General features: G+C 55.0%; 13 protein-coding genes across 13 annotated transcripts; 5 read left to right on the forward strand and 8 right to left on the reverse strand.

The window, feature by feature from the left end:
- Nucleotides 1-215: 215 nt before the first annotated feature.
- BKA78DRAFT_87592 (uncharacterized protein) lies at nucleotides 216-1002 on the reverse strand. Its single transcript, XM_066893894.1, has one exon. The coding sequence runs from the start codon at nucleotides 875-877 to the stop codon at nucleotides 374-376; it is 504 nt and encodes a 167-aa protein (XP_066748362.1). The 5' UTR covers nucleotides 878-1002; the 3' UTR covers nucleotides 216-373.
- BKA78DRAFT_87593 (uncharacterized protein) lies at nucleotides 1003-2061 on the reverse strand. Its single transcript, XM_066893895.1, has one exon. It carries the CDS (start codon nucleotides 1664-1666, stop codon nucleotides 1127-1129), a length of 540 nt encoding a protein of 179 aa, XP_066748363.1. The 5' UTR covers nucleotides 1667-2061; the 3' UTR covers nucleotides 1003-1126.
- Nucleotides 2062-2632: 571 nt separating this feature from the next.
- On the reverse strand, nucleotides 2633-3496 carry BKA78DRAFT_350343 (uncharacterized protein; the record flags this gene model as incomplete). Its single annotated transcript, XM_066890975.1, has 1 exon — nucleotides 2633-3496. One exon carries the CDS (start codon nucleotides 3494-3496, stop codon nucleotides 2633-2635), a length of 864 nt encoding a protein of 287 aa, XP_066748364.1.
- A 107-nt stretch (nucleotides 3497-3603) lies between these two features.
- On the forward strand, nucleotides 3604-4474 carry BKA78DRAFT_87595 (uncharacterized protein). Its single transcript, XM_066893896.1, has one exon. The coding sequence runs from the start codon at nucleotides 3872-3874 to the stop codon at nucleotides 4319-4321; it is 450 nt and encodes a 149-aa protein (XP_066748365.1). The 5' UTR covers nucleotides 3604-3871; the 3' UTR covers nucleotides 4322-4474.
- Nucleotides 4475-5431, reverse strand: BKA78DRAFT_87581 (uncharacterized protein). Its single transcript, XM_066893892.1, has one exon. It carries the CDS (start codon nucleotides 5174-5176, stop codon nucleotides 4628-4630), a length of 549 nt encoding a protein of 182 aa, XP_066748366.1. The 5' UTR covers nucleotides 5177-5431; the 3' UTR covers nucleotides 4475-4627.
- A 3839-nt stretch (nucleotides 5432-9270) lies between these two features.
- On the reverse strand, nucleotides 9271-9897 carry BKA78DRAFT_247114 (uncharacterized protein; the record flags this gene model as incomplete). Its single annotated transcript, XM_066884278.1, has 4 exons — nucleotides 9271-9346; nucleotides 9442-9541; nucleotides 9627-9691; nucleotides 9776-9897. 4 exons carry the CDS (start codon nucleotides 9895-9897, stop codon nucleotides 9271-9273), a joined length of 363 nt encoding a protein of 120 aa, XP_066748367.1.
- A 648-nt stretch (nucleotides 9898-10545) lies between these two features.
- BKA78DRAFT_247057 (histidinol-phosphatase) lies at nucleotides 10546-11593 on the reverse strand (the record flags this gene model as incomplete). Its single annotated transcript, XM_066884274.1, has 3 exons — nucleotides 10546-10800; nucleotides 10850-11383; nucleotides 11438-11593. The coding sequence occupies 3 exons, from the start codon at nucleotides 11591-11593 to the stop codon at nucleotides 10546-10548; spliced, it is 945 nt and encodes a 314-aa protein (XP_066748368.1).
- A 793-nt stretch (nucleotides 11594-12386) lies between these two features.
- On the forward strand, nucleotides 12387-12966 carry BKA78DRAFT_350346 (7,8-dihydro-8-oxoguanine triphosphatase NUDT15; the record flags this gene model as incomplete). Its single annotated transcript, XM_066890976.1, has 3 exons — nucleotides 12387-12489; nucleotides 12554-12765; nucleotides 12814-12966. 3 exons carry the CDS (start codon nucleotides 12387-12389, stop codon nucleotides 12964-12966), a joined length of 468 nt encoding a protein of 155 aa, XP_066748369.1.
- A 126-nt stretch (nucleotides 12967-13092) lies between these two features.
- Nucleotides 13093-13716, reverse strand: BKA78DRAFT_293018 (uncharacterized protein; the record flags this gene model as incomplete). The annotated part of the gene is made up of 2 exons (XM_066886139.1): nucleotides 13093-13380; nucleotides 13438-13716. 2 exons carry the CDS (start codon nucleotides 13714-13716, stop codon nucleotides 13093-13095), a joined length of 567 nt encoding a protein of 188 aa, XP_066748370.1.
- Nucleotides 13717-14520: 804 nt separating this feature from the next.
- BKA78DRAFT_293019 (mandelate racemase/muconate lactonizing enzyme domain-containing protein) lies at nucleotides 14521-15962 on the forward strand (the record flags this gene model as incomplete). The annotated part of the gene is made up of 3 exons (XM_066886140.1): nucleotides 14521-14565; nucleotides 14612-14716; nucleotides 14766-15962. 3 exons carry the CDS (start codon nucleotides 14521-14523, stop codon nucleotides 15960-15962), a joined length of 1347 nt encoding a protein of 448 aa, XP_066748371.1.
- Nucleotides 15963-16132: 170 nt separating this feature from the next.
- On the forward strand, nucleotides 16133-17434 carry BKA78DRAFT_307252 (NADP-dependent oxidoreductase domain-containing protein). Its single transcript, XM_066887842.1, has 2 exons — nucleotides 16133-16391; nucleotides 16465-17434. Exons 1-2 carry the CDS (start codon nucleotides 16137-16139, stop codon nucleotides 17170-17172), a joined length of 963 nt encoding a protein of 320 aa, XP_066748372.1. The 5' UTR covers nucleotides 16133-16136; the 3' UTR covers nucleotides 17173-17434.
- A 613-nt stretch (nucleotides 17435-18047) lies between these two features.
- BKA78DRAFT_307253 (uncharacterized protein) lies at nucleotides 18048-20273 on the reverse strand. The gene has a single exon (XM_066887843.1). The coding sequence runs from the start codon at nucleotides 20000-20002 to the stop codon at nucleotides 18377-18379; it is 1626 nt and encodes a 541-aa protein (XP_066748373.1). The 5' UTR covers nucleotides 20003-20273; the 3' UTR covers nucleotides 18048-18376.
- Nucleotides 20274-20565: 292 nt separating this feature from the next.
- Nucleotides 20566-21661, forward strand: BKA78DRAFT_293022 (R3H-associated N-terminal domain-containing protein; the record flags this gene model as incomplete). The annotated part of the gene is made up of 3 exons (XM_066886141.1): nucleotides 20566-20911; nucleotides 20965-21436; nucleotides 21490-21661. The coding sequence occupies 3 exons, from the start codon at nucleotides 20566-20568 to the stop codon at nucleotides 21659-21661; spliced, it is 990 nt and encodes a 329-aa protein (XP_066748374.1).
- Between the last annotated feature and the right edge of the window lie 107 nt (nucleotides 21662-21768).

Genomic DNA, 21768 nt, shown 5'->3' on the forward strand with positions numbered 1-21768 from the left:
GAGGGTATGAAGATTGTTGACGGAGGGTAGAGCTATTGGAAGTTGCCTTGGCGTCATTTGACATCCCGAGAGCGGTGTGAGAATTAAATGTGCCTGCCGTCCGATGGACTAGAAAACGATCGAAAATTGGGATGGACGCGCGCTCAGACTATGCACAGTAGTGTTGTCGATCTATCGACCTCAGGGCACAGATAATGGCACAGGCAGAGCGAAGGAAGGAGGGGGCGGAGTAGTGGAGTGCGAGCAAGTAGATCGGGATGAGTAGGTCGAGGAAGACCGACTGGCAAAGGAAAAGAGGGAGGAAAGGGAGGATGGAGATTAGAGCTCGTGATGATTGAGCATCCGACGACTGGGATAGGGGAGGGAGTATAGACTATAGGGAGAGTACAATAGAGCAGGACCCCTGCCAAGCAGAGCTTTGTAGGTAGTTGTTGCTTGGCTGCCGTCTAGACCATACGACTCCACGGGGAGAGGCAAAGGAATGGAGGGATGAAAACGAGCAGGAAGCGGGGAAAGAAGACGAGAAAGCGCTCATCACAGACTCCCACCCACTAGTGTCTGTCTGCTTGTTGATCACGCTCAGCGCGAACAGGGCCAGTCGTGAGTTGCATAGCAAAAACGCCACCACTGGCTGTCTGCCAGCCAACCAAGCAGCCAGCCAGTGCCAGCGGCCGAAAATAGCACGGCGCCACAGGGTAGGCCAAGCAGCACTACGGGATTGGATTGCTGTTGTCCCAAAGCTCTTGTTCAAAACACCTCGTGCCCATGCTGAGCGGTTGGGTGGCTCACAGACTCCAGCTCTCCAGAAGGGGGAGGGGAGATGTGATGATGTGATGGTGCCTGAGCGCCAAAAAGCACAGAGACAAGACGCAGGCATCGATTCCAGGGGTGTGTGCGGCGTTCCTAGGACATGGACACGGTTCTTCTGTTGAAGAAGACTCCAGTCGATAGCGCAGAGATTCGGCAAGTGATGATCTGAGTGACAGGCTCAAAGTGGCAGGAGCACCATCGCTCTCAACACTTCAACAACACCCCACCACAAAATAGACAACTGGTAGTCAACCTGTGCGCCGGATCCGTGCTAGGCAGGCAGGTAATGTCCGGTAGCGTCCATAGTGTACCTATCTTAAGGCACTCGACACACTACTCTCAAACGGCGCGCATGATGCCAAGCGTGCCTGGATTCAACCAACCGCGACACATCTGCCCCATGGAAAGGAATAGGTAGGACATCCAGACGACGTTCAGGGTCCAGCAAATCCCAGCGGCAACTCAGGGGCCGCGCCGAGGGTTGGCAGCTTGGCGGGCGATATTGGAAAAGACGACGAACACCAGAAGAAGGCAGAGCCAAGACGATAACGACGAACCGAAAGACAGCAAGCAGCAGATGTGTTGGAGCTTGTGTGTTGGAGGGATGGACGAGCCAAGCCAAATATAGACGATCAGAATACGGTGCGGAGATTGGTGGTGGGTCGGTCGCCCGGGCAGGCAGCGAGCGGCGCGCGGGAGTGGCAGAGGCAAAGACGCGCAGAGGTCGTCGGGTGGGTTGAGAGCAGAGCGACACATGCGCGCGCGCGTGCGCGAAAAACAGAGCGAAAAAACCGTTGTCGTTGTCGTCGTCGTCGGTGGTGGTCGATTGGGCACGCAATGTGCGATGCGCTGTCATCAAATTTAAGGTTAATGTTCTGCATAGCGCAGCCGCCGCGGCGGGTTATCGTACCAAGGGCGGGAGAAAGGTGCTGTTTTTCCCCCTTCCTCGTTCCCTTCCCTCTGCCTCGGCCCGCCCGCCCCTGGGTGTGCCCGCTTCCCAGGTCCATGTTTCCTCAGGCACACCATACACGTCGTCATCCCATCATCGACCTCGTGGCCGCCGAAGCAAGGGCGAGCAATCCAACGACGACAGATGTTGGCTCCGCCGGTCACGAGCGCACGTACTACCTCGTCATCACTGCTGCGCGCTGGTGTGGAGAATGAATTGTGGGCGATCAGCGCAAGCTTTATTTACGAAATACTAGGTGGTTAGCCAGCCAGTCGTCCAACAAATCCTTTCCTTTCACGACAACAGAAGGACAGTTCGCCGTGTGTTCAATTCCACCAAGCCAATAGTAATAAACTTCCCCATGGATATGCGCTGTGTAGGATATATTGCGAAAACAAAAGAAAAGAAAGCAGACAAAAACAAGAAAATTGTCATGTCATCGTGAAAAGAAGAACCAAAAAAGGAAACAAGATTGGGCAGCTGAAATGGATCCCATTTTTCCTCAAGCAGAAAGTGCTCTCTACAGGGGCGCAATGAACAAAAAAGGCCTCTTCTATCCACAAGGAACAAAAACGAACCGAGCTGCCGCAGCAGAGATCTTTGAAGGACTTGAAACGACGGCTCGGGGACAAGAAGTTGAGAAACAGAAGAAAAGATGGTGTTTTCCAACTCCCCACCCCCCACCTGATATGTAACATGCTCGTGGTATCTTGCCGCGCCCTGCACCCAAACACCCGCCGAGTGGGGGGAGTATGCCAATATGTAATCCTCGAAATGACTGTACGGAAATGGGGGAATCCTGCGCTCAACGACCTGAAGATGCAACGACTACTACGCTACTACTGCCTCGTCCACCTCTGGCTACGCGGCCATTTACTTGCGCCAGTGGGGGTGGCCGTGGTGGTGCTCACGCGCGTGGTGCATGTGAGGCTCGGGGGCCGGCGAGCGCTTGGCCCACACAGTGGCGTAGGCAGTTGCGTACTCGGTTTCGATTTGAGTGACGACAATGTTGACCGAGCTTGGGGGAGCGCTCGACACGGGCTCGACATTGGCGACCTGGATGTTGGCAGACAGGTCAATGGCAGGGGTAGGCGTGGGAGTCGCGCTCGAGGTTAGGACGGCGAAAGAAGTAGCAGGAGTCGAGACACTCGAGGAAACGGCGTAGTAGGTCGACGAGGGGGCGGCCGAGGAGGTCGTGTCGTAGTTGGTCGAGTTGGAAGTCTTGCCATCCTCACCGCAGAGGTACAGAGTCAGGTCCTTGGAGGAGGTGGTTCCGTGTGTGGCAGTGTCGTCGTTCCACTCGTTGTAGACGGCGTCACAGACGGCAGTCAGGGGGCCACAGTTGACGGTGGTGGGGGCGTCGAGGTAGAAGCCGTCCAGGTAAAAGGGGCAGGCGTCGCCCTTGCAGTTGACGTTGGAGATATCGTACCAGAGGTCGGGGGATCCATCAGAGCTGTAGGTGTATTCGAATTGCGTGATGGAACCTTCGCAGCTGTCGGACGTGGAGAGCTTGATAGAAACACCACCGTTGGTCGAGCTGCCGCTGCCGACCATGTAGTACTCCTCGCTCCATGAGCCGCCGGCAGACAGGGAGTGGGGACCCTTTTGGCCGCGCTCGGTGTCGGCAGTCCAAAGGTTGACATCGTAGTCGCAGTTGTTGATGACACCAGCAGAGCCGGCGCTGGCAATGGGAGCCGCGGCGAGCAGCGCCGCGGCGACGGTGGAAGTTCTGAGCATTTTGATAGAGAGTGTGTGGTTGAACGGATAGGAGGTTCAAGAGAAGGCTAGTCAGGTACGTTGTATAAAGCTTGCAAGAGAGAGTGTGCTGGGGGCCTTGGAGGGATGAGCTAAACAGCCAAAGGAGTGTGTGGACAAGGCCCAGCTTGGTATGCGAGTGAACAACGACGCGAAGACGACAAGGAGGGAGAGATGAAGGAGCGGGCGGAGAGAGGTTTATGAAATAACAAGGAAGCGCATGGTCAGAGGCGGCGACGCCGGCTGGGTTTAGGGGGGGACCAGGCGGCACCGGCGAATAACGAGGGCGAGCGGACAGACTCGAAAAGTGAACATCGCCGGCCGACATGGGTGGAGCAGTGGTGGCTTGGATGGCCAATGGGGAGCACGGCGTACCTGGACCGCCGCTCGGTCTTGCTGGCCCAGGATGCATGTCGACCGGGGCCCCTGACCAGCGCCCGGGCGGTAATAACTGCTCATTTCACCAGTCGACGACTCTGCCTGCGCGGCCAGACGACGACTCTGCAACTTTTTGCCCATCACAGACGCGTCCATCATAGCGTCGTTGCTTCCTCGCCGTCGTGGCTCCGGTTGGCCGCCGGTCCCATTCGATTGGACTGCAGATTGATCATCAGGCACAACTCCCGAGCCCTCGTCTACGCGGGCGTCTGCTCGTCAGCTGTGGCGGCGCGACAAAACGGCGCGCTGAAACAAGGTGTCGACGACGTCGACGGGAAACACAGCGCGTGCGCTGCGACACCCACCGCGCCTGTTGTCAGACGATCCATGACAGCGCCCACCTGGCCCCGTGTGCCCGCGTCTGCATGAGCCGTCGCGCTGTGCTGTCGCTGTGACGCTGTGTCAAAGACGAGGTTCTGGAGACTGCCGTGGAAAAAGTTTGGTACGGCTATGCTGATGGCATCTTGGTCGACCAACCGAATGCCGTACCAGCATTCAAGACGTCGTCATCCTCCACCTCCATCGTTATCGTCTGCCAGGCCAGCTCTGTGTTCCTTTGCCACAACGTCCAACATGGCCGAAGAAGTCGCGCAAAAGCCTGCAAGCAGTGGGGCAGCTGTCGACCTTCACGAAGGATCCCCAGCCCTAGCACCAGCCCAGTTGTAGTCGTCTGTCCTATGGGGGAAAAGGCCCCTCGAGAGTGCCCCAATCGTCGACGTCGTCGCAGGATTCTCCGGCCGTCTGCCTCCACCGTTGTTTGAAGATTTTTCCTTGCCGCTGCGGGCTTCCTGGTCGAGACCTTGCCACGAACAAGACGTAGTTGATGTCTTGGTGCCGTCGACCGAGGCCAAGATCCTGGAGGGTTGCCAACGCCGCGCCAGGAACGCCAGAAGCAAGCATATGCGGTGCTGAGTAGAGGGCCAGACCTGTTGTCTGCTGCGTGGCAGATGCGGGTTGGCGAAGACGCTGCCAATCAGGGCGGGGTTGCAAAGGTGGGAGGTCGCGGTGCTGGCGAGACTGGTGGTGTGCCTTGTTTGTCGAGGTGTTGAGGTTTGTCAGGCGAATCACCTCAACGACGCCATTATGCGGCAACATTCCAGCTGCTGACCAGTGACAAGACGACGATTTCTTTTGCGCAGCATTTTCCGCCCCTCGGACTCGCGTGCAGAAGTCCGACAAAGAAAACATCACCGTCGTCGGTCGTCGCTCGGTTCTATGGTCCATCTCAGCCTGACTCCACCTCCATGTTGGCCTGCACGTTGATGACTTCACAGCCGGATAGGTATCGATAGACACTGAACCAAGTCATGGCGATGTCTGCTTATAGAGACAAGGTTTAACTTTTCGCGCCAATCATCCCATCTGCCTCTTGCGGAAGACACGGGACAGTGCCTACTCTTGGCTACACTCTCCCTTTCCATATCTTCTTCCTATGTTGCATTGCAAAGTCTCTCCACTCTAGTCGCCTAGATCTTGTTGGACCTGGGGCAAACCTTGGCCATCCATCTAGCCTTACCTCGCCGCAAAACTTTACGGAGGAGGAGCCTTTCTCGAAACACTACCCACTTTCAGTATACTTTGCACGAGTACAGGTTACCCCTCAGTGACGACGCAGTATAGACACCGATATGCGCTTCCGGCCGCCTCAACGTTGAGGCCTTCAGCCAGATGGGGAAGCGCGCATATCCTCGAGCAACACCACCGCTGCTTGTCCTCAACAAGCACATTTTCAATAATGCACATGATTGGCCGAGTTTTTTGTCGTCAGTCACATCTAGGTGTTTCGTTTGTTTCGTCGCGTCTCACCTTTGCTTTTGCTACACCAATCTCCTTTGAAAATGGACCTGTCATGTTTCCTTCGCCTTTTAGCCACCACATGTGGGCGGGATCTTGCCTCTTCATTCTCTTTGCAATTTCGCAACGGACTACATGTCGTCAAACTCTGTGCGCGCAGCCTACGGATGCCGGCAACGAGCAGCAGCATATCCAACGTCGTCGCCTGCCTCGTTCAACTCGACTCGACTCGACGCGGTCCGTCGTCACACCGCCCTCACACAATCTGCACGTCCAGCATGTGACGGATGTCGAGGACTTGTCCTCCCACTCGGTGCGACACTGACGCGCTCCAGGCACACGGCCAGCTCCCGCGTTGCAAGCGTCGAGTCAAAGTCTAGATAGACGTATGTTCAACCAACAACGTCCAGCCTGACTTTGGGATAACTGCGTCGTAGTACGTAACCGCGCACCTACATGCAGGATGTGGGCGCGGGGAGACGGATGACGGGTCCCCAGCCTCCATCAATCTCTCCACGCGCGCGCGCGCGCGCTCGCGCACAAATCTGGTTGGCAAGTCGGGACATCTGACACGGCTGCCCTGCCGCAGCTGCAGTGTCGTGTCGTCGTCGACGCACGCCTGTCTGTCGGTCGATAAGCCCTGCTGCAGGGCCAGAGCTGATCGCTATTAGCAGACGTCGGCTGGCGGGCGGCCTTCGTGCCACTACGCCCATCCACCAACAGACGGACCCCATCAGAGAAAAGCGAATGGTATGTCAATGTGCCTGCCTTGTGCGACCAGCTCGCGTGGACGCCTTATCGATGGACTGCGGTGGAGAGATGTTGTCAGCGGCCAGCAGCTCGGCGGGCGTTTTTCCTTCTCATCATTCCTGCTTGGCTGAGTACGTTGGCGACTGTCATTGGTGTTCCTGCGAGCCATGCCAGACAAGTGATATCCACCATTAACCCCTGTATTTCAAGACTCGACTCGAACGCGCTGTCTCGTCTATAGGTGCCAGTAAGCAAGCGCTCCCGGCCAGACCAATCTCAGGCCGGCAGGTCAGGAGGAAGACACAAAGGCAAGCAAGCAGGAACGCCGCATGAGTTGAGCAAGATGGCAGGGAGCATCTCGATTGTCCAACTCTAGCACATCGAACCGCCTACCTTTCGCTGGTTACGTAGACACCAGCAGGATGGTACAACGTCGAGTCCTGCAGCCCGGCCCCGTCTTTCGCTGTGCCTACCCCTGGCCCTGGTCCTGGCTCCTTTGCACTATTCCGACCCCCAGATTCCTGTACACCCCTCTCCATGACCAACACCATCATGAAGGAAAAAACTTAGTGCTGGCTTACTACATATCCGCACGCTGCAGCGCATCAGGCCCTGGGCCGAACGGGGCCGGTAAAGCCAAGGTCATCACTCAGACTCGCATGTTTCCTTGCGCTGAGGAAGGCGCAACAAATCAAGGGGGTGTCGAAACGAAGAAAATGATGCCTGGCAAACCCACCCCCAAAGACACTCAAAACCAAAAAGGCGATCTGCAGCCCAATCCTGCATCGTGCCACCACCCCTCTGCCCCTCCACCCGTTGGTCTACCCGTCTGTCCAACCCTCCATCTCTCTCACTCTCACACCGCACCACTCACTGCTTGCCTTGTCGACCCCACTCACCCCTCCACCCATCCACACACTACCACGTCTGTCTGCACCCGTCGCGCTTGCTACACAGCCTTACCCGCCGTGTACTGTGCGTACCGCAGCAGCGGTCGCGCAGTCCCGCACCCGCAAGCGTGAAATCCAACGACCTGTAGGTAGGCATCTGTCTAAAATCAAGATTGGATGTCAGAGATTGTCAGATTGTCAGATGGGCAACGGCGGCGCGGTGCAGTGCGGCCCATCGCCTCGTCCATTCATCTGTCTATCCCGTTCCAGCGCAGCGGATGAGACAGGAGACGGACAGGACAACATGCTTGAAGCTGTCTGTCTCAGCTTTGCTCTCTGCCTGTCTGTCTTTTCGATTGTTCCAATGACTGGCTGCCTTCGTTGCTGGCTGTTGGCAACACCGCACCGCACCGCATCGCGCTACTAAGCGATGGTGGTGAAGACTGACAAGTCAAAGACGCGACACATGAAGCGGCAGATGTCCGAACGAAGATGCTTGCTTGCATCGCCGACTTCGGCGGCAGGCTGGTTGACTGGGTTGGTTGACTGGCCTCTTGACATGTTGGGCGGTTTACGGCAGATGCCACGGTCAGACAGACCGGTATCCAGCAAAGGCGAGCAGTGAGCACGTTGTCAGACGGAGGGCCGAACGGATTCAGCCTACAGAGGCAATTGAAGTGCTGGACTCGACTGCGCCTTCTCGTCTGAGTGGCTGCATACATCACCCATGTAGTTGACTCCACTGACTGTGCCGTACAGGACTCGGACTCAACTCAGCCTTGCTCACAGTACGACGCAGCATCAGAATGACACAGGAGACAAGAGAAATAGCAACCCCAAAGCGGTGCTGGTGTGCTTGAATGCTCCCTATAGCTACCCTTTCACGAGCTCGAATGCCTAAGTATTTAGGTAGCAAGGTGTTTGAATGCTCCCTGTATACACATCCTGACTTCAAAATTTAAACACTTGAGGTCTTCGCAAAAACGACCAAGTCCGAGAGCATGACCACAGGGAGCATTCGAGCACCTCGCGTGCAAACTGCAAATCCCGCTTCAAAAAGTAAAGTGCAAGGGAGAACGATGCGTTTGATACCTCCCTATACCTACTGCAGTCCTCATCACAATCACATCCCTACCTCGCCCTCCCCCTCCCCCCTTCCCCTTCCATTTCCATACCTCCCCACCCCTATATAACCACCCAACCCGACCAACCCACCACCCGCAGCCGCCAACAATCCCCCTATGGCCTATCGGACGCTCAGGCCGAGGACACAATCTTTTTGCCTAATCAGGTAATTTAGCCAACAGACCGGCGTTCGAACCGGTGTTGGCGCACGTTCTTTTCGTGCTTGATGCGTTCAAAAAGGGGGAGAATTGTGCTTTGGGGTTAAGGGCAGGCGGAGGGTGGTATGGGTACAGAGGGTGGTCAGAACGAGGTGTAATGATAAGCTTTTGAGGAGCAAACAGGGAGTCATCGTGGTGCTGCTGCACAGCTTGAGAAAGGGCTAGTATAGTCTCCTGGAAGGTACGGAGCTAGACAAACCCAAGTTTCGAGTCACCACATCACGATAGCAGCCCAAAAGACATGTGCAAGTATTTCTTCTTGATTGATTCAGGGGTGTCTGGGTACCCCTTGAGGCATAGCGCCTCTCTGCTCTCAACAAAAAAAGGGAAATCTCTCAATGATTTTTTCTTTCAAAATAACCCGAAATCAGTGCAGCAGCAAATCAAAGCAAGCACAGAGGACGGCTAGATTGCAGAGGAGTCGGCCTCGGGCAGACTCGTGGTTCTAGCGACAATCCGTTGTGGATTCCTGCCGCGCAAGGTGTTAGATGTTGGGTTGATGTGGGGATTGGGATGGGGAGAGCACACCTCTGCTGGCTGTTTAAGCCTTCTTGATGCCCTTGAGCTCGACGTCGAAGATGAGGGTCGAGTTGGGGGGAATGACGCCGGGGAAACCGCTGTGATGATGTGTCAGCACCGAATGGACCGAATTTGACCTTGACGCTGCATCGCCATCTTTGGTCTGGTTGTAGGTGTAGGTAGGGAGTCTTACGAGGCGCCGTATCCGTAGTCGGCCGAGATGGTGAGGGTAGCCTTCTCTCCAAGGGTCATGCCCTCCTTTCCGTTGGCGCCGACGATGCCCTCGTCCCAGCCTGTTGTTGTGCGTCAGCACGCATGTTCGATTCGCTCTCGATAGCTATCTAAGCTGCGAGCCGGCGCTTGCGGGGTGTACGGTACCTTTGATGACGCGACCAACGCCAATCTGGGTCTCAAAGTCGCCGCGGCCGACAGACGAGTCGAACCTGGGGAGGCAATTGGGTTAGCGGGAGATCGCTGTGAGGCGAGAGGCGAAGAGGGATGATGTGTGTGGATCGACGGCAACTTACTGCTTGCCCTTGCTGCCATCGGCAGTCTGGAGGTAGCCAGTGTACTCCATGGTGACCTTGTCGCCGTTCTGGGGCTTGGTGACGCCGTCGCCGGCCTTGATGGTTTGCTTCTCAACGCCCATGATTGCTAAATGAAGGTGGGGTGGTGGATTGGTGAGATGGAAGATGGAGTGAAGTGGAGATGACGGACGATGGAGGGGAAGGGAAAAGTGGCGCGGGGTTGAGGTCAAGTCGGAGAGTAAGCACAGACGAGGCCCGAGCGGAATGGAGGGTTGATATAGGGACGGTAGGGTATTGGAAGGTCTTAGGGCGTGCAGGTCGGGAGTTTGTACCTGGCAGCCTCTTGGTCTATTACTAGCACAGCTCTCAGGCGTCATTGCCCATTGCGCACCTCCCAATTGCTACCCCGCCGGCGCCGCTTCCGCACGTGGCGGGGTCTCGAAACTCTATATGCGCACCAGGCACCACATCCGACCGAGATCAGCCTTTCGCATAAAATCCCATGGCCTCTCTGTCCTCGCAATTGGACCTGCGCCCGCTGCCGTCATGCAAGCTGCGCCCCTTTTGATTTCCAGGCCATCCCAGCACTTCATTGTCTAGAGAGCCATCGGGTATCCGTCTTCCGTCTAGTGCCCAAACCGCTCTACCTCTTGCCTTTGCGCCATCTCACGTGGAGTCCGTAGCCATCCTCCGCCGCTTCATTGGCCGCTTCAGTCCATCATCCCTTGCTGCTTGATATCTGTTGGGAGTCGAGGTCATGGCGTAGCTGGTCAAGGGGCTCCGCTACTTTGTGCAGTATCCGAGACCGACAAATGCGTAGCAACACCATCCTTGATACTGACGGATTCGACATTGATGCCCGGAAACCGCTCATCTCGACTCTCCGCAGCACGCACAAAACGGTAGACCTCCTCAATGTCCACGCGTTGCAGAAACTCGGGGAGTCTGTGGTAGTTTGTGCCCACATGGCCAACCTGGTGGCTATCATCCGACAGGGTAAACCGGCCGCCGAGTCGAAGGAATTCCTGTGCCCATCAGCATTCATTGCCGCGCCGCAAGCGCGCGTGTACCCACCTGACAGATTGGAACCGCCGGGTACGGATCATCCATGCCCTTGCGCAGGCCAGCCGTGTTGATCTCCAGCAGCCCGCCATATGAAGCAATGCATTCCAAGTTCCGCAGCATTTTGGCCCAAACCGTCGGCCACGACCGCGGATCGCGATTCGGCTCGTCGCTCAGCAGCCGGACGAGATCAAAATGGCCGACGATTGGCGGCCGTAGCGCTTGTAGCATTTCCAATTGTGTGTCATAGTAGTCCTCGAACAGGCGCTCGTCTGTGCCGCCTGATTGTCTCCGCGCCTCTATGTACATGGGTGCGTCAAAGTCGATAGGCACGGTGTGCATGTGGTGGACGGAGCCGATAAAGAGGTCGAAGCGGTACTGCTCGAGCAGAGCTTTGGTTCGCGCGAGCGATGACGGTCGTATCCATTCTGCCTCCAGGCCAATGAGTATGTGGATTTGCGATTGGTACTTAGCGCGCAGACGCTGCGCTTCACAGTAGTAGTTGTCGAAGAGCTGGGTCAGGCCTTGCGCCGATGTGTTGCCTTGCTAATCAGAGTCAGTAGAGTGTCTAGTATCGCGGACCTGGACAAACTCACGCACTTCTTCTGGGTATAGGTCCTCGTCGTCTCGCGGCATATGCTCCGTCAGCGCAAAGGTGTCGAAGCCTTTGGCGATGGCTGCTTGGATCATTTCTTCCAGCGTGCCCTTGGCATGGGCGCAGAATTGGCCGGAATGGCTGTGGTGAGAGAAAGGCATGATCGGTCTGCTTCGTTTGCTGTGTCTTGCAGGGAGCTGGAGATGTTTTGGAGGAGCTTCCAGCTTGGATTCAGCAGCGAACCAGCTGTCGGTGCCATTCCCGAGCGGCCCGAACTAGTGGAGAGCCTCGTCGAAAACTTGATTTTTCATTCGCCAATGAGATACCACAAACATTCATGTACGCTTTTTGCGACTGCAGGTTTTTAACTTCGGCTGGTTGGCGCAATGGTAGCGCGTGCCCCTCCTAAGCCATTTGGTATAGGGCAAGGTTGCGGGTTCGGTTAGTACTCCCATCTTCTGCGATACTTTGAACATAATACTAATATACAACAGAGCCCCGTGCTGGTCGATAACAATATCTTCGGATATTTTTTTGCCTTTTCGAATTTTTGATTCTCCTAAACAGTAAGTGAGGGCGTGCTTTTTGATCAAACTGGTGTTTGATTTGTCGTTCGTCCTGTAAACATTTTCGGCGAATTATGCATCCAACACCGTGCCTATCAGAATCCCGACGGCTGACCACGCCGTGTGCGTTGGAGTCATTGCTGCTTTTTGGGTGCTCGCCGGCTAATCAAATATGTACAGGCCTCTCCAACACGCGCTTCACGAGGCACAGGCTGCTTAGCTCGGCGCAGCAGTATAGAAGGCGCAGTCCACAAGGCTGAATTGGCTTGTTGTATACCTCACCTCTATACCCCGCCAAGCTCAAGGTACAAATTGGAGCACTGCCGTGGCCATCACTCGAACAATCCATCCTTCCAAATCCTAATCCAAAATCCTTGACACATTCGAAATGTCGACCGCACCTCAGAGACCAAAGATTGGCGTGGGAGTCTTCGTTCTGAACAAGAGCGGGGAGTTCATTGTGGGACTGCGCAAAGGAAGCCACGGCTCCGGTATGCTCAAAAGACACGACCATCGCCCGTTCAAACTTCGATTGCCAAACCTAACGTCAGACAGGCACGTGGGCGCTGCCAGGCGGGCATCTCGAATTCGGCGAGAAACTCGAGGAGTGCGCAGCTCGGGAAGTGCTTGAAGAGACGGACCTGGACATCAGCCAGTCGGACATCCGCTTCTTGACTGCTACCAACAGCGTTTGGAAAGATGAGGGTCTCCATTACGTCACTGTCTTCATGACGGCGGTTGTGTCGGGGGACAAGATTGAGCCCAAGGTTAGCATTTCAGTTTTGAATAATCCTGTCGTCAGCTAATAGCCGCAGATCATGGAGCCTGAGAAGTGTGATGCCTGGAAATGGATCAAGTACGAGGAGCTCAAGTCGTGGGCGGACGATCCTCAGCGCAAGCTCTTCTTGCCAATGCTGGATCTCTTTGCAACTCGGCCTGATATCAGCCCAGCGCAGAATCTTGCCTGATCTTCCAAATTGTCATAAGAAAGTCGCAACCAGGGCGCATTAGGGCCGCTGAATAGATCCCTTCAACTTTTGAACAGCCGTGGTATTTTGAATCTAATGCAGTGCTAACAAGACGCTCCACCAAACCTACGATGTCGGCGCACTGTTCGCCTTGTCCTTCTCGAGCATCTTCCTCCGAGCAGCCAATATCATCTCCTCGCGACGCTTCTGCAGAATCTTTTGCCTTTCCGACTTGTTCTGCGACCATGTAGCTTTTGAGGTGCTCTCTTCCGCAGCTTCTGACTCGTCCTTGATTTTGTTTTCCAGGTGGTATCTCGTGATCAGGTCAGGGTTCTGAGGCTTTGGCGGAGTAGGGGTCGACGAAGATGCGCGATTGACATTCGGTGGCATCGGTGGCTGGTAAGATGGTGGAGGCTAAACAATCGCCGGTCAGTGGACTCCAAAGCAGCAGCGGGAGGGTGGAACGCATACGACTTCCAGGCCTCGGCCACCCAAAATCCTCTCGGTGGTCGCCGCGACATTGTTGCCATTTCTAGACAGGTCCCACATGATTTCCCTCCGGTTGAGCTGCGGAAACATGAGAGCTATCTGCTCGACGGCAGCCGGGTTGACGCGCGGGGCGCCATTGCGCGACTGCGACCTGTTGTTGCCGGCCGGAGAGGCGGAGCTGTACCAGCGGAAGATCAAGAAGCTGACGACAACAATGACGACCAGCTGCGGGATGTTGAGGGTGCTCGAGGCGTCAGACATGAGCCCGTGGAAAGGGTTGGCCGGCTAAGGGCTGGGACTGCAGCGTGGGAGGGACGCGAGGGCGCGGACGACGTCGGAGACGGCGAATGGGATAGCTTCGAAGGGAATGTGACAGCGACGAGCTGGACTTTGACGAGGGAAATGGTCGCGTGCGAGAGGTGGATGTATCGTTTGTTCAGTGCAGACTGATAGATAGCAGACCGGCGCAGATGGAGGGCCCAACGGTCGTGTGTTCGGTCCCCTACGACCAGTCAGTGTCAGTGACCAGCAGTAGCCGGACCGGGAATCGGTTCGCCGCGGGGATGACAGCAGCAGTACCTAGGTAGCGCCCAGACCACACCAAAGGAATACCTTACGTTCTTTCGACCATCTGCCAGCTGCTTCCGGTTTGGTCCACCGCTTCCGGTTCCTGTCTTTGGTCGCAACTGGGCTGAAGGGGCGGAACCAAGCAAGTCGGTTGCTTTCACATCTGCCACCGCCTCCCACAACCGCTTCGACATGAGACAGCTGCATCACCACCATGATGATTCGACGATAATGCGGCCGCATATGCCTCAAATATTCACGCCAGAGATGCCAGTAAATACTCGCTCCCATGTTCGAGCCGGGACTTGAAAATGGCGGCCAAGTTTCTCCACGAATCAGCCTCGGTCGCCCCGCCAAACCTACACGAGGGGCAATCGTGGGGTCAACCTCCAACGCCGTTAAATATCCTCGCCCACGCCAGTCATTAGCCGCTTCTTGTGCTTGGCAATTTTATTTTTCATGCTCTTGCGGTTTTAGTTGACTCTACTCACGTCAATCATGGTGACCATTACTAGCTGGGAGACACGCGATGTCCGCTTTCCAGTACGTCATCCTTGCAAGGTACAATTCATAGGGCTAACCCTTGTAGACCTCTTTGGACAAGACTGGCTCCGATGCCATGAATGCTGCTGGTGACTACTCGTCTGCTTATTGTATTCTCAAGACGGACTCGGACTACTCAGGCCATGGCATGGTAATTCACTACCGCTTTTCCACCAACAGCCACTTACCCATGCTATCAGACCTTTACCATTGGACGTGGCAACGAAATCGTTTGCCAGGCCATCAACCAATTAGCCCAACGGCTTCAGGGAAAGTCACTTGACAGCCTTGTCGCTGACTGGGGAAAGACGTGGAGGTATCTCGTCTCGGACAGCCAGCTCCGCTGGATCGGCCCCGAAAAGGGCGTTATCCACCTGGCCCTTGGAGCAGTCGTCAATGCTATCTGGGACCTGTGGGCTAAGGTCCTGAAGAAGCCAGTGTGGCGCATCGTATCTGAAATGACACCCGAGGAGTTTGTCCGTTGCATCGACTTTCGATACATCACTGACGCTATCACCCCCGAGGAGGCAATCCAGATCCTCAAGGCCGCCGAGTCGGGCAAGGAGCAGAGAATCAAGGACGCAGAGGCCAACAAAGCCGTGCCGGCGTACACGACCAGCGCCGGATGGCTGGGCTACGGCCAGGAAAAGATGAAGATGCTCCTCCAAGAAACCCTTGAAAAGGGATACAAGCACTTCAAGCTCAAGGTCGGCACGTCGATTGAGCAAGACAAGGAGCGCCTTTCGATTGCCCGCTCTATCATTGGCTTCGACAAGGGCAACATCCTCATGGTCGACGCCAATCAGATCTGGTCTGTCCCCGAGGCCATCGAGTACATGAAGCAGCTCGCCGAATTCAAGCCTTGGTTCATCGAGGAGCCCACATCGCCAGACGACGTGTTTGGCCACAAGGCCATTCGTGAGGCTCTCAAGCCTCTGGGCATTGGCGTTGCAACGGGCGAAATGTGCCAGAACCGGGTCATCTTCAAGCAGCTGTTGCAGCAAGGCGCCATCGACATCTGCCAGATCGACGCGTGCCGCATGGGCGGTGTCAACGAGGTGCTTGCCGTGCTGCTGATGGCGAAGAAGTTCAACGTCCCCATCGTCCCGCACTCAGGAGGCGTGGGCCTGCCCGAATACACCCAGCACTTGAGCACCATCGACTACGTCGCCGTCAGTGGCAAGCTCAGTGTGCTGGAGTATGTGGATCATCTCCACGAGCACTTCCTCCACCCCAGCGTCATCAAGGATGGCTACTACGTCACTCCGACTGAGCCTGGGTACAGCGTCGAGATGAAGGCGGATAGCATGGACAGGTTTGAGTTTCCGGGCAAGGAGGGCGTGAGCTGGTGGAGGAGCGAAGAGGCGCGTCCGATCCTTGAGGGCGAGAAGATATAGGAGCCTCATTTTTCTTCTCATAGAGATCTTTCACGCGACAAATCGTAATACATCAGAACGAGTCAATCCAAAAGTCGTTGCCAGTATTCAGTAACGCACAGACCATTTTTGCGAGTGACCTCACCATCCAAATTCGATGCTTTTAAAAGCTACGAGCCAAAGCATCTCGACACCATGCCCACTTCCAAACCGCAACGGCAAAAGCGCCTTTTCCAATCCCTCGGTCAACCGCCCCTCATCTTCACCACCGCCTCCCATAACAGCGGCGATGCCTCATCTCATGTTGCCTTTGTTGCCAACGCGTTAAAAGCTGGCTTCTCGGCCATCGACGCATCAAATAATGATGAATTTCCCCATCGCGAGGACTGGGTTGGAAATGGTATCAGAGAAGCCATTCAGTCTCAGGGAGTGAAGCGGGAGCAGATCGTCGTACGTACGGCTTAAGATCTAAATAATTTTTCTCTTTCCAATTCATGTGAGAAAGTGCTTATGAGGTCCGCAGGTGCAAACGACTTGCCGCTGGCCCGCTTTCCCTGGAAACTCCTATCAAGACCTCCCCAAGGCAGAAAAGGCCATTGAAGAGCATGTGCACGCTGCCATAAAAAACTCCCTGCGTAACCTCCGACATGAAGAAACTGAAAAGTCTTCCAACATCGACCTCGTCCTCCTAGACGCTCCTTCTCCCGCCTACGTTAGCACCCACACACCCAACTCTCTCGATGCTCTCACCCTCGCCGCCTGGCGCGTCCTCGAATCTTACGTTCCCACGCAAATCCGACATCTCGGCGTGCGCAATTTTTCCAATCTCAAGCGCCTGAGCGAACTCCATCGCAATGCTTTAGTCAAGCCAGCCGTTGCTTTGCGCGCCTTTGCGCCGGCGGGGCAGTGGGACTTGCCGATGCGAGCGTTTTGTGGGCGCGAGGGTATCATGTACGCGGCTTCGGGGGTGAGTAATGGAGTCAACGAGGGATTGATGCGCGCAACGCCCGTTGCGCTGTTGGCGCAGTTTGCGGGCGTGGAGGGGGCGGGCGCGGTGACGGCCTTGTTGGTGGCGATGGGGGTGCCTGTTGTGCTTGATGAGGAGTCAGTTGAGGTGGGAAGTGTTGCGAAGAGGAGGGAGGAAGTGAAGCGGGTGCAGGCGTGGGCAGCAGAGAAGGAGGATACTTGGACCACGCTGTTTGATGATTTCGTGCATCTTATTAGGATGTAAGTGGACATGAGGGGAGGAGGTAGAAGAGAGCGAAGGTTGGAAGATTGAAGAGAAACTTCTTGCCAATTTCTTGCCAACACCATCTCACTGGACACCTCGGGCATCCCTCTCTTCAACTTTTCGTCCGTGCCCCCGGTCAAAATGCCCTTTGGTAGACGTTTGAAGTTATAAGAACCCATCTGAATTGCCCTTTTTGGACATCTCCTTGTTGGAGTCCGTCTTTATACACGTTTGAAGTTATAAAATCCCATCTTCATTGCCCTCTTTGGACTTCCTCTATTTACCGTCCGTGCCCTGCCCAAAATTCAGATTTATAGACGTTTGAAGTTGTCAAGATCTTACACTTACCCTTTTGGGACTTCTCCAACTTGCCGTCCGTGCCCTGCTCAAAATTCAGGTTTGTAGACGTTCGAAGTTACAAAAGCCTATTTGAATTGCCCTTTTTGGACATCGTCCATTTTCCGTCCGTGTCCTGCTCAGAATTGAGATTCATAGGCGTTTGAAGTTGTCAAAACCTGGCTTACCTGCCGTTTTCGGCCATCTCTTCGACTTTCTGTCCGTGCCCCAGCCAAACTGCCCTTCGATAGACGTTCGAAGTTACAAAGACCTCACGTCAGGTGCCCTCATTGGATGTCTCCTCGTCTTGCCGTCCGTGCACCAGCCAAAATCCGTTTTTGTAGACGTTTGAAGTTACGAAAAACCAGACTGACCCGTTTCGGCCATGTTGCCCACATGCCCGTTCGTGTGTCTTGCCTCCATCTTACCAGCATCTGCGATCCAAGTTCCATAAACGTTTGAAGTCACAAAAGGCCCTGAGTCCTGTTGAGTATCCCTGCTGCATCCGACGCACAATATCGGTGATTCTGAAAATCGACTTGTGGGAGCATATTTAATTGAGTCTAGCGTAGATAGAATACAAATCGGGAGACAAAAATGACGACATCATGGTAGGGGTGCAAAGCTTGCTCCCAGGCTTGTCTATTCCACTTTTCCATGAGTCTCCTATTCACCTCTGTCTTCCATCCTGTTCGATGTCTGCGGTGCTCACGCTCCACTATCCCATGCTGCATGGATAAGCTTTAGGTTAGGTGGAAAAAACAAGTGAATTGGGTACATCTGGTATGTCCCCTATCCGCAATTCGTCGGAGACGGTTCTCATCCTGCGCCGGCCATCGACGTCCACTGGCTCCCAAGCAGAAGTGTTTCAAGTTGTGCCTTTTACGACCACGAGCCGCATTGCAACACCCATATGCCCCAGGATCTCGCCTAGACTTCTAATAGTTTGGTGGTATTTTTGGGGTAGATCGTCGTTGCTGACGAGCTGAATTGAGCGGAAATGCCGGAATCCATCATCCTTGGCCTTAACGACTGAGCCGAGGATATTGAGAGCGAGCCCCCAATCCAAGCTACCGATGCCGTTGATGGAGAGCGTTTGCAAACAGGAAGGAAACAAGTCGTTAGGGTTCCTCAACGCCGGCGAAGGTTCGTGGTCGTTATTTATGGGCATGTCCCAGGTATGAGTGAGTATGGTGCTCAAGGGAATGTTGACGTGCTTGAGGACTGTATACGGGGCCAGGGAGAATAGCTCAATCGAGGCCACTTGTGCAGTCTGCATTGGCTGCGAAATGTAGATGCTAAGCGTCTCGAGAGTAGCGCGGTGGCCTCTAAGGCCATGTTCCAGCAATTCTAAAACCCTATTTGGATCCTCAGGTGGGTCAGAAGATCCAGCCGGTGACTGTACTTCGTACGTAAAGCTCTTGAGCGCTTTACAAGCACGGACGACGTTGATAACATCATTCATGGATTGGTCTCCGCCACGTTCATGTTTGAAGGCAAGCACCTCTACGTCGTTTGATCGAGGTTGCCAGAGGGGTTCACCCAACAGTGTGCACGTGCGAAGGGCGACCCTTTCCACCTCGAACCGCCGCACTGTGCCAGGAGGGAACGACGAGATTTTTTGAATGGGCACATCTTTGCCCAAATTTTTCATGACGAGGGTTCGGAGACGAGGAAGGAAACTTCGATCATGAGGAGCGCCGTCTATGACCGTGGAGCAGGGCTGACCAAGTTGGCGGGTAAAGTTCAAGCTGTAATTGAATCCCTCCGAGCGCCGCCCTATGTGCATCGTAAGGGACTCAACGTTGGGAGTTTGGACCAACAAGGCCGCAATTTCAATCTCATGTGCGTATTGGAGAGAAAAACCATCACGGCCCGCGTCGAGACAAACCTCCTGCCACTTGGGCAGTCCAGACGCCTGCCTGCGTGATAATTCTTTCACGGCACGCTCAATCATAACACCAGTGATACCCGGACAGTATCCGTGATCTGCAACTTCGATTTCGCGAACCTGTGATCCCAGAGATGGATCGCACTCGAGCCAATGGGTGAATTGCTGGAGGAGCTCGTGGTTGTGGGCGTTTCTGAAATACGGAACCAATTGCCGTCGTACAACGCCGTTGAATCTCTTGCAAACAAACAGCAAAGGATATTTTTCGCGTTTGGTGGTCTCCGGCTGTGGTGGTAAGCCATCTTTTCGTTCTTCTTGGACCCTTTGATCAAGATGCGAGAAGATCATGTCCAGCAGTTCGGTCGGGAGGTTTTCGATTGGAGATTTTCCGTGTTCTGGTGCGGTTGACAAAGCTCCTCCATTCTTTCTTCGTGATGGGCGGGAAAGAATTTGACTCTGAGCCGTGGGTCCATCGTTCTCTTGATCAAGCTGGCGGAGGCAGTAGGGAAACGGTAGTCCGGGTACGGGATCAAGGGTAAAGAGAACCGTTTGAGCGCTTCGGCAAGGCGCCCTTCCGCCCCAGAGTAGGCCGATTCCAGTCATGATTCACCCTTCCTATTTGGGTGAGGGAGAGGAGTTGAAATCATGAAGATTTTTGGGAGCAAGAAGAGGGCGATGAAGACTCCATGTGCAACAGGAACATGAGAAAAAAGCAACTCCCTAGCGTGCTTTGTGCGACTCTAGCTCATCTCGTCAACGCTGTGACACCGATTTTAATACGCATTGGGACCGCATGATGTTGGATGCTCTGGTGCATTTTCACGCAGGCTGCTGTCGAGTCAAGGAACATGAGCTTACCGTTGACTGTTTCTTTGGTGACTGGAGTTGTTTAGATTGGGTTTGGTTGCGCCCACCATAAGGGCTATGAGTGACTATGACGCATGCGAATCGGGCCTGCCGCCTTGGCGCGCCTCTCTCGGTCTATCGCTCCCCCACGTTGTTCAATTGTCCTCCGACTCCAACACTCTTCTACATTCACTTCTCTCGACCTCTACATCGTCCTAGTGCTGCATCTCTCTTTTGGCAGCGTCTGTATCGGCCGCTTAACTTTACCATCTTTTCCCATCCCGACCGACCGGCGCGTCATTCTGCCACTTGTCGCGAACATGGCTATCTACCGTGAAGTACCCGACATTTACAGAACAGCGGACAATGTCGAAGCCCCCATCGATGTCGAGGCTTGGACGGAAGAAGCGACGCTTGCCCTGGCCTCGGTCAACATCTCTGCGGCGCCCCCTCAACCAACAATTCGGGGTACTTCGGTGACTCTGGACATTCCGCTCGACGACCACGTCGTTCCCCAGCCAGAGACAACCCAAAATACCGCTGCCAAGCTTGTGCGCTCGGGCTATCCTCGTCGCAAAGAGCCGCTCCGTCGTGACAGCTTGAAGCGCCGCGAGGCACTTCTCAAGGGAAAGGAGGGCAGTCGTCAAAGGCGTCGCTGGGAGAACGGTGCGCGCTGATGAAGCCCCGAATAGTCTTGGCTTGACTGATAACATGAGCAGATCGTCTCTTGAACAACCCACACGCGCAACCTCCCCTCCCGAGCGACTGGGAAATTCGTCCCACGTATCCTGTCCACTCCGTCCCCTACTATCTGGCTCCTTTGTGGGATGCGCAGCTCGCACCAAAGGCTGCGAACAAGAACCGAAAGGCGAACAAACCGACCGTGAGCAAGGAAGAAGAGGATGCTGCCAAGGCTCTCAAGGAGCTGCGGGAGCGGCTCAGGCAGAAGCGCGCGGCCAAGAATCTTCTCGAGGACATTGAAAAGGAAGTGCGCAAGTTTATCGAGAACTGGGAGGAGCAGGAACAACGCGATGACCAGGACAGCTTGGACGAGCTCGATTCCGATGACGAGGAGATTGTGTTTGTTGGGCGGAACGGCCAAATGAATGACATGCGAGCAGCCGAGCAGGAGCTGCGGCGCGACAAGATGGTGTTTGACAGTCTTGTTGGCGACCGCAGCGGCGCTTTTGGGTGAGTTTGCAGGTTGAATGCTGGGTATGCCCCCACGGCTAACATCGTGCCAGGCGATGGTTGGTTCACTCGATTGCGACCTATTACAATTTGGACACCTGGTCCATCACGACCGGCACTCCAGCCAAACGACAGGCGTACATTTCCATCAAAGGGGGCAAGCTGAAATCAGGTCACCCAGCAAAAACGCGTCCTCTGCCGCAGCCTTTGTGGAGCATGGTTTGAAACAAAATAGAGTTATAGATGCTTGTAGCAACAGGTTTGGTTTGGCAGTGATTTGCTCACGGGTTTTGTCTTGATAGGACCGCTTAGAGGATCGTCGGCTTGCTGGA

The sequence above is a fragment of the Phyllosticta capitalensis genome, assembly GCF_038381095.1.
Source record: "Phyllosticta capitalensis strain CBS 128856 chromosome Unknown BKA78scaffold_2, whole genome shotgun sequence".
NCBI classification, from domain to species: Eukaryota; Fungi; Ascomycota; class Dothideomycetes; order Botryosphaeriales; family Phyllostictaceae; genus Phyllosticta; species Phyllosticta capitalensis.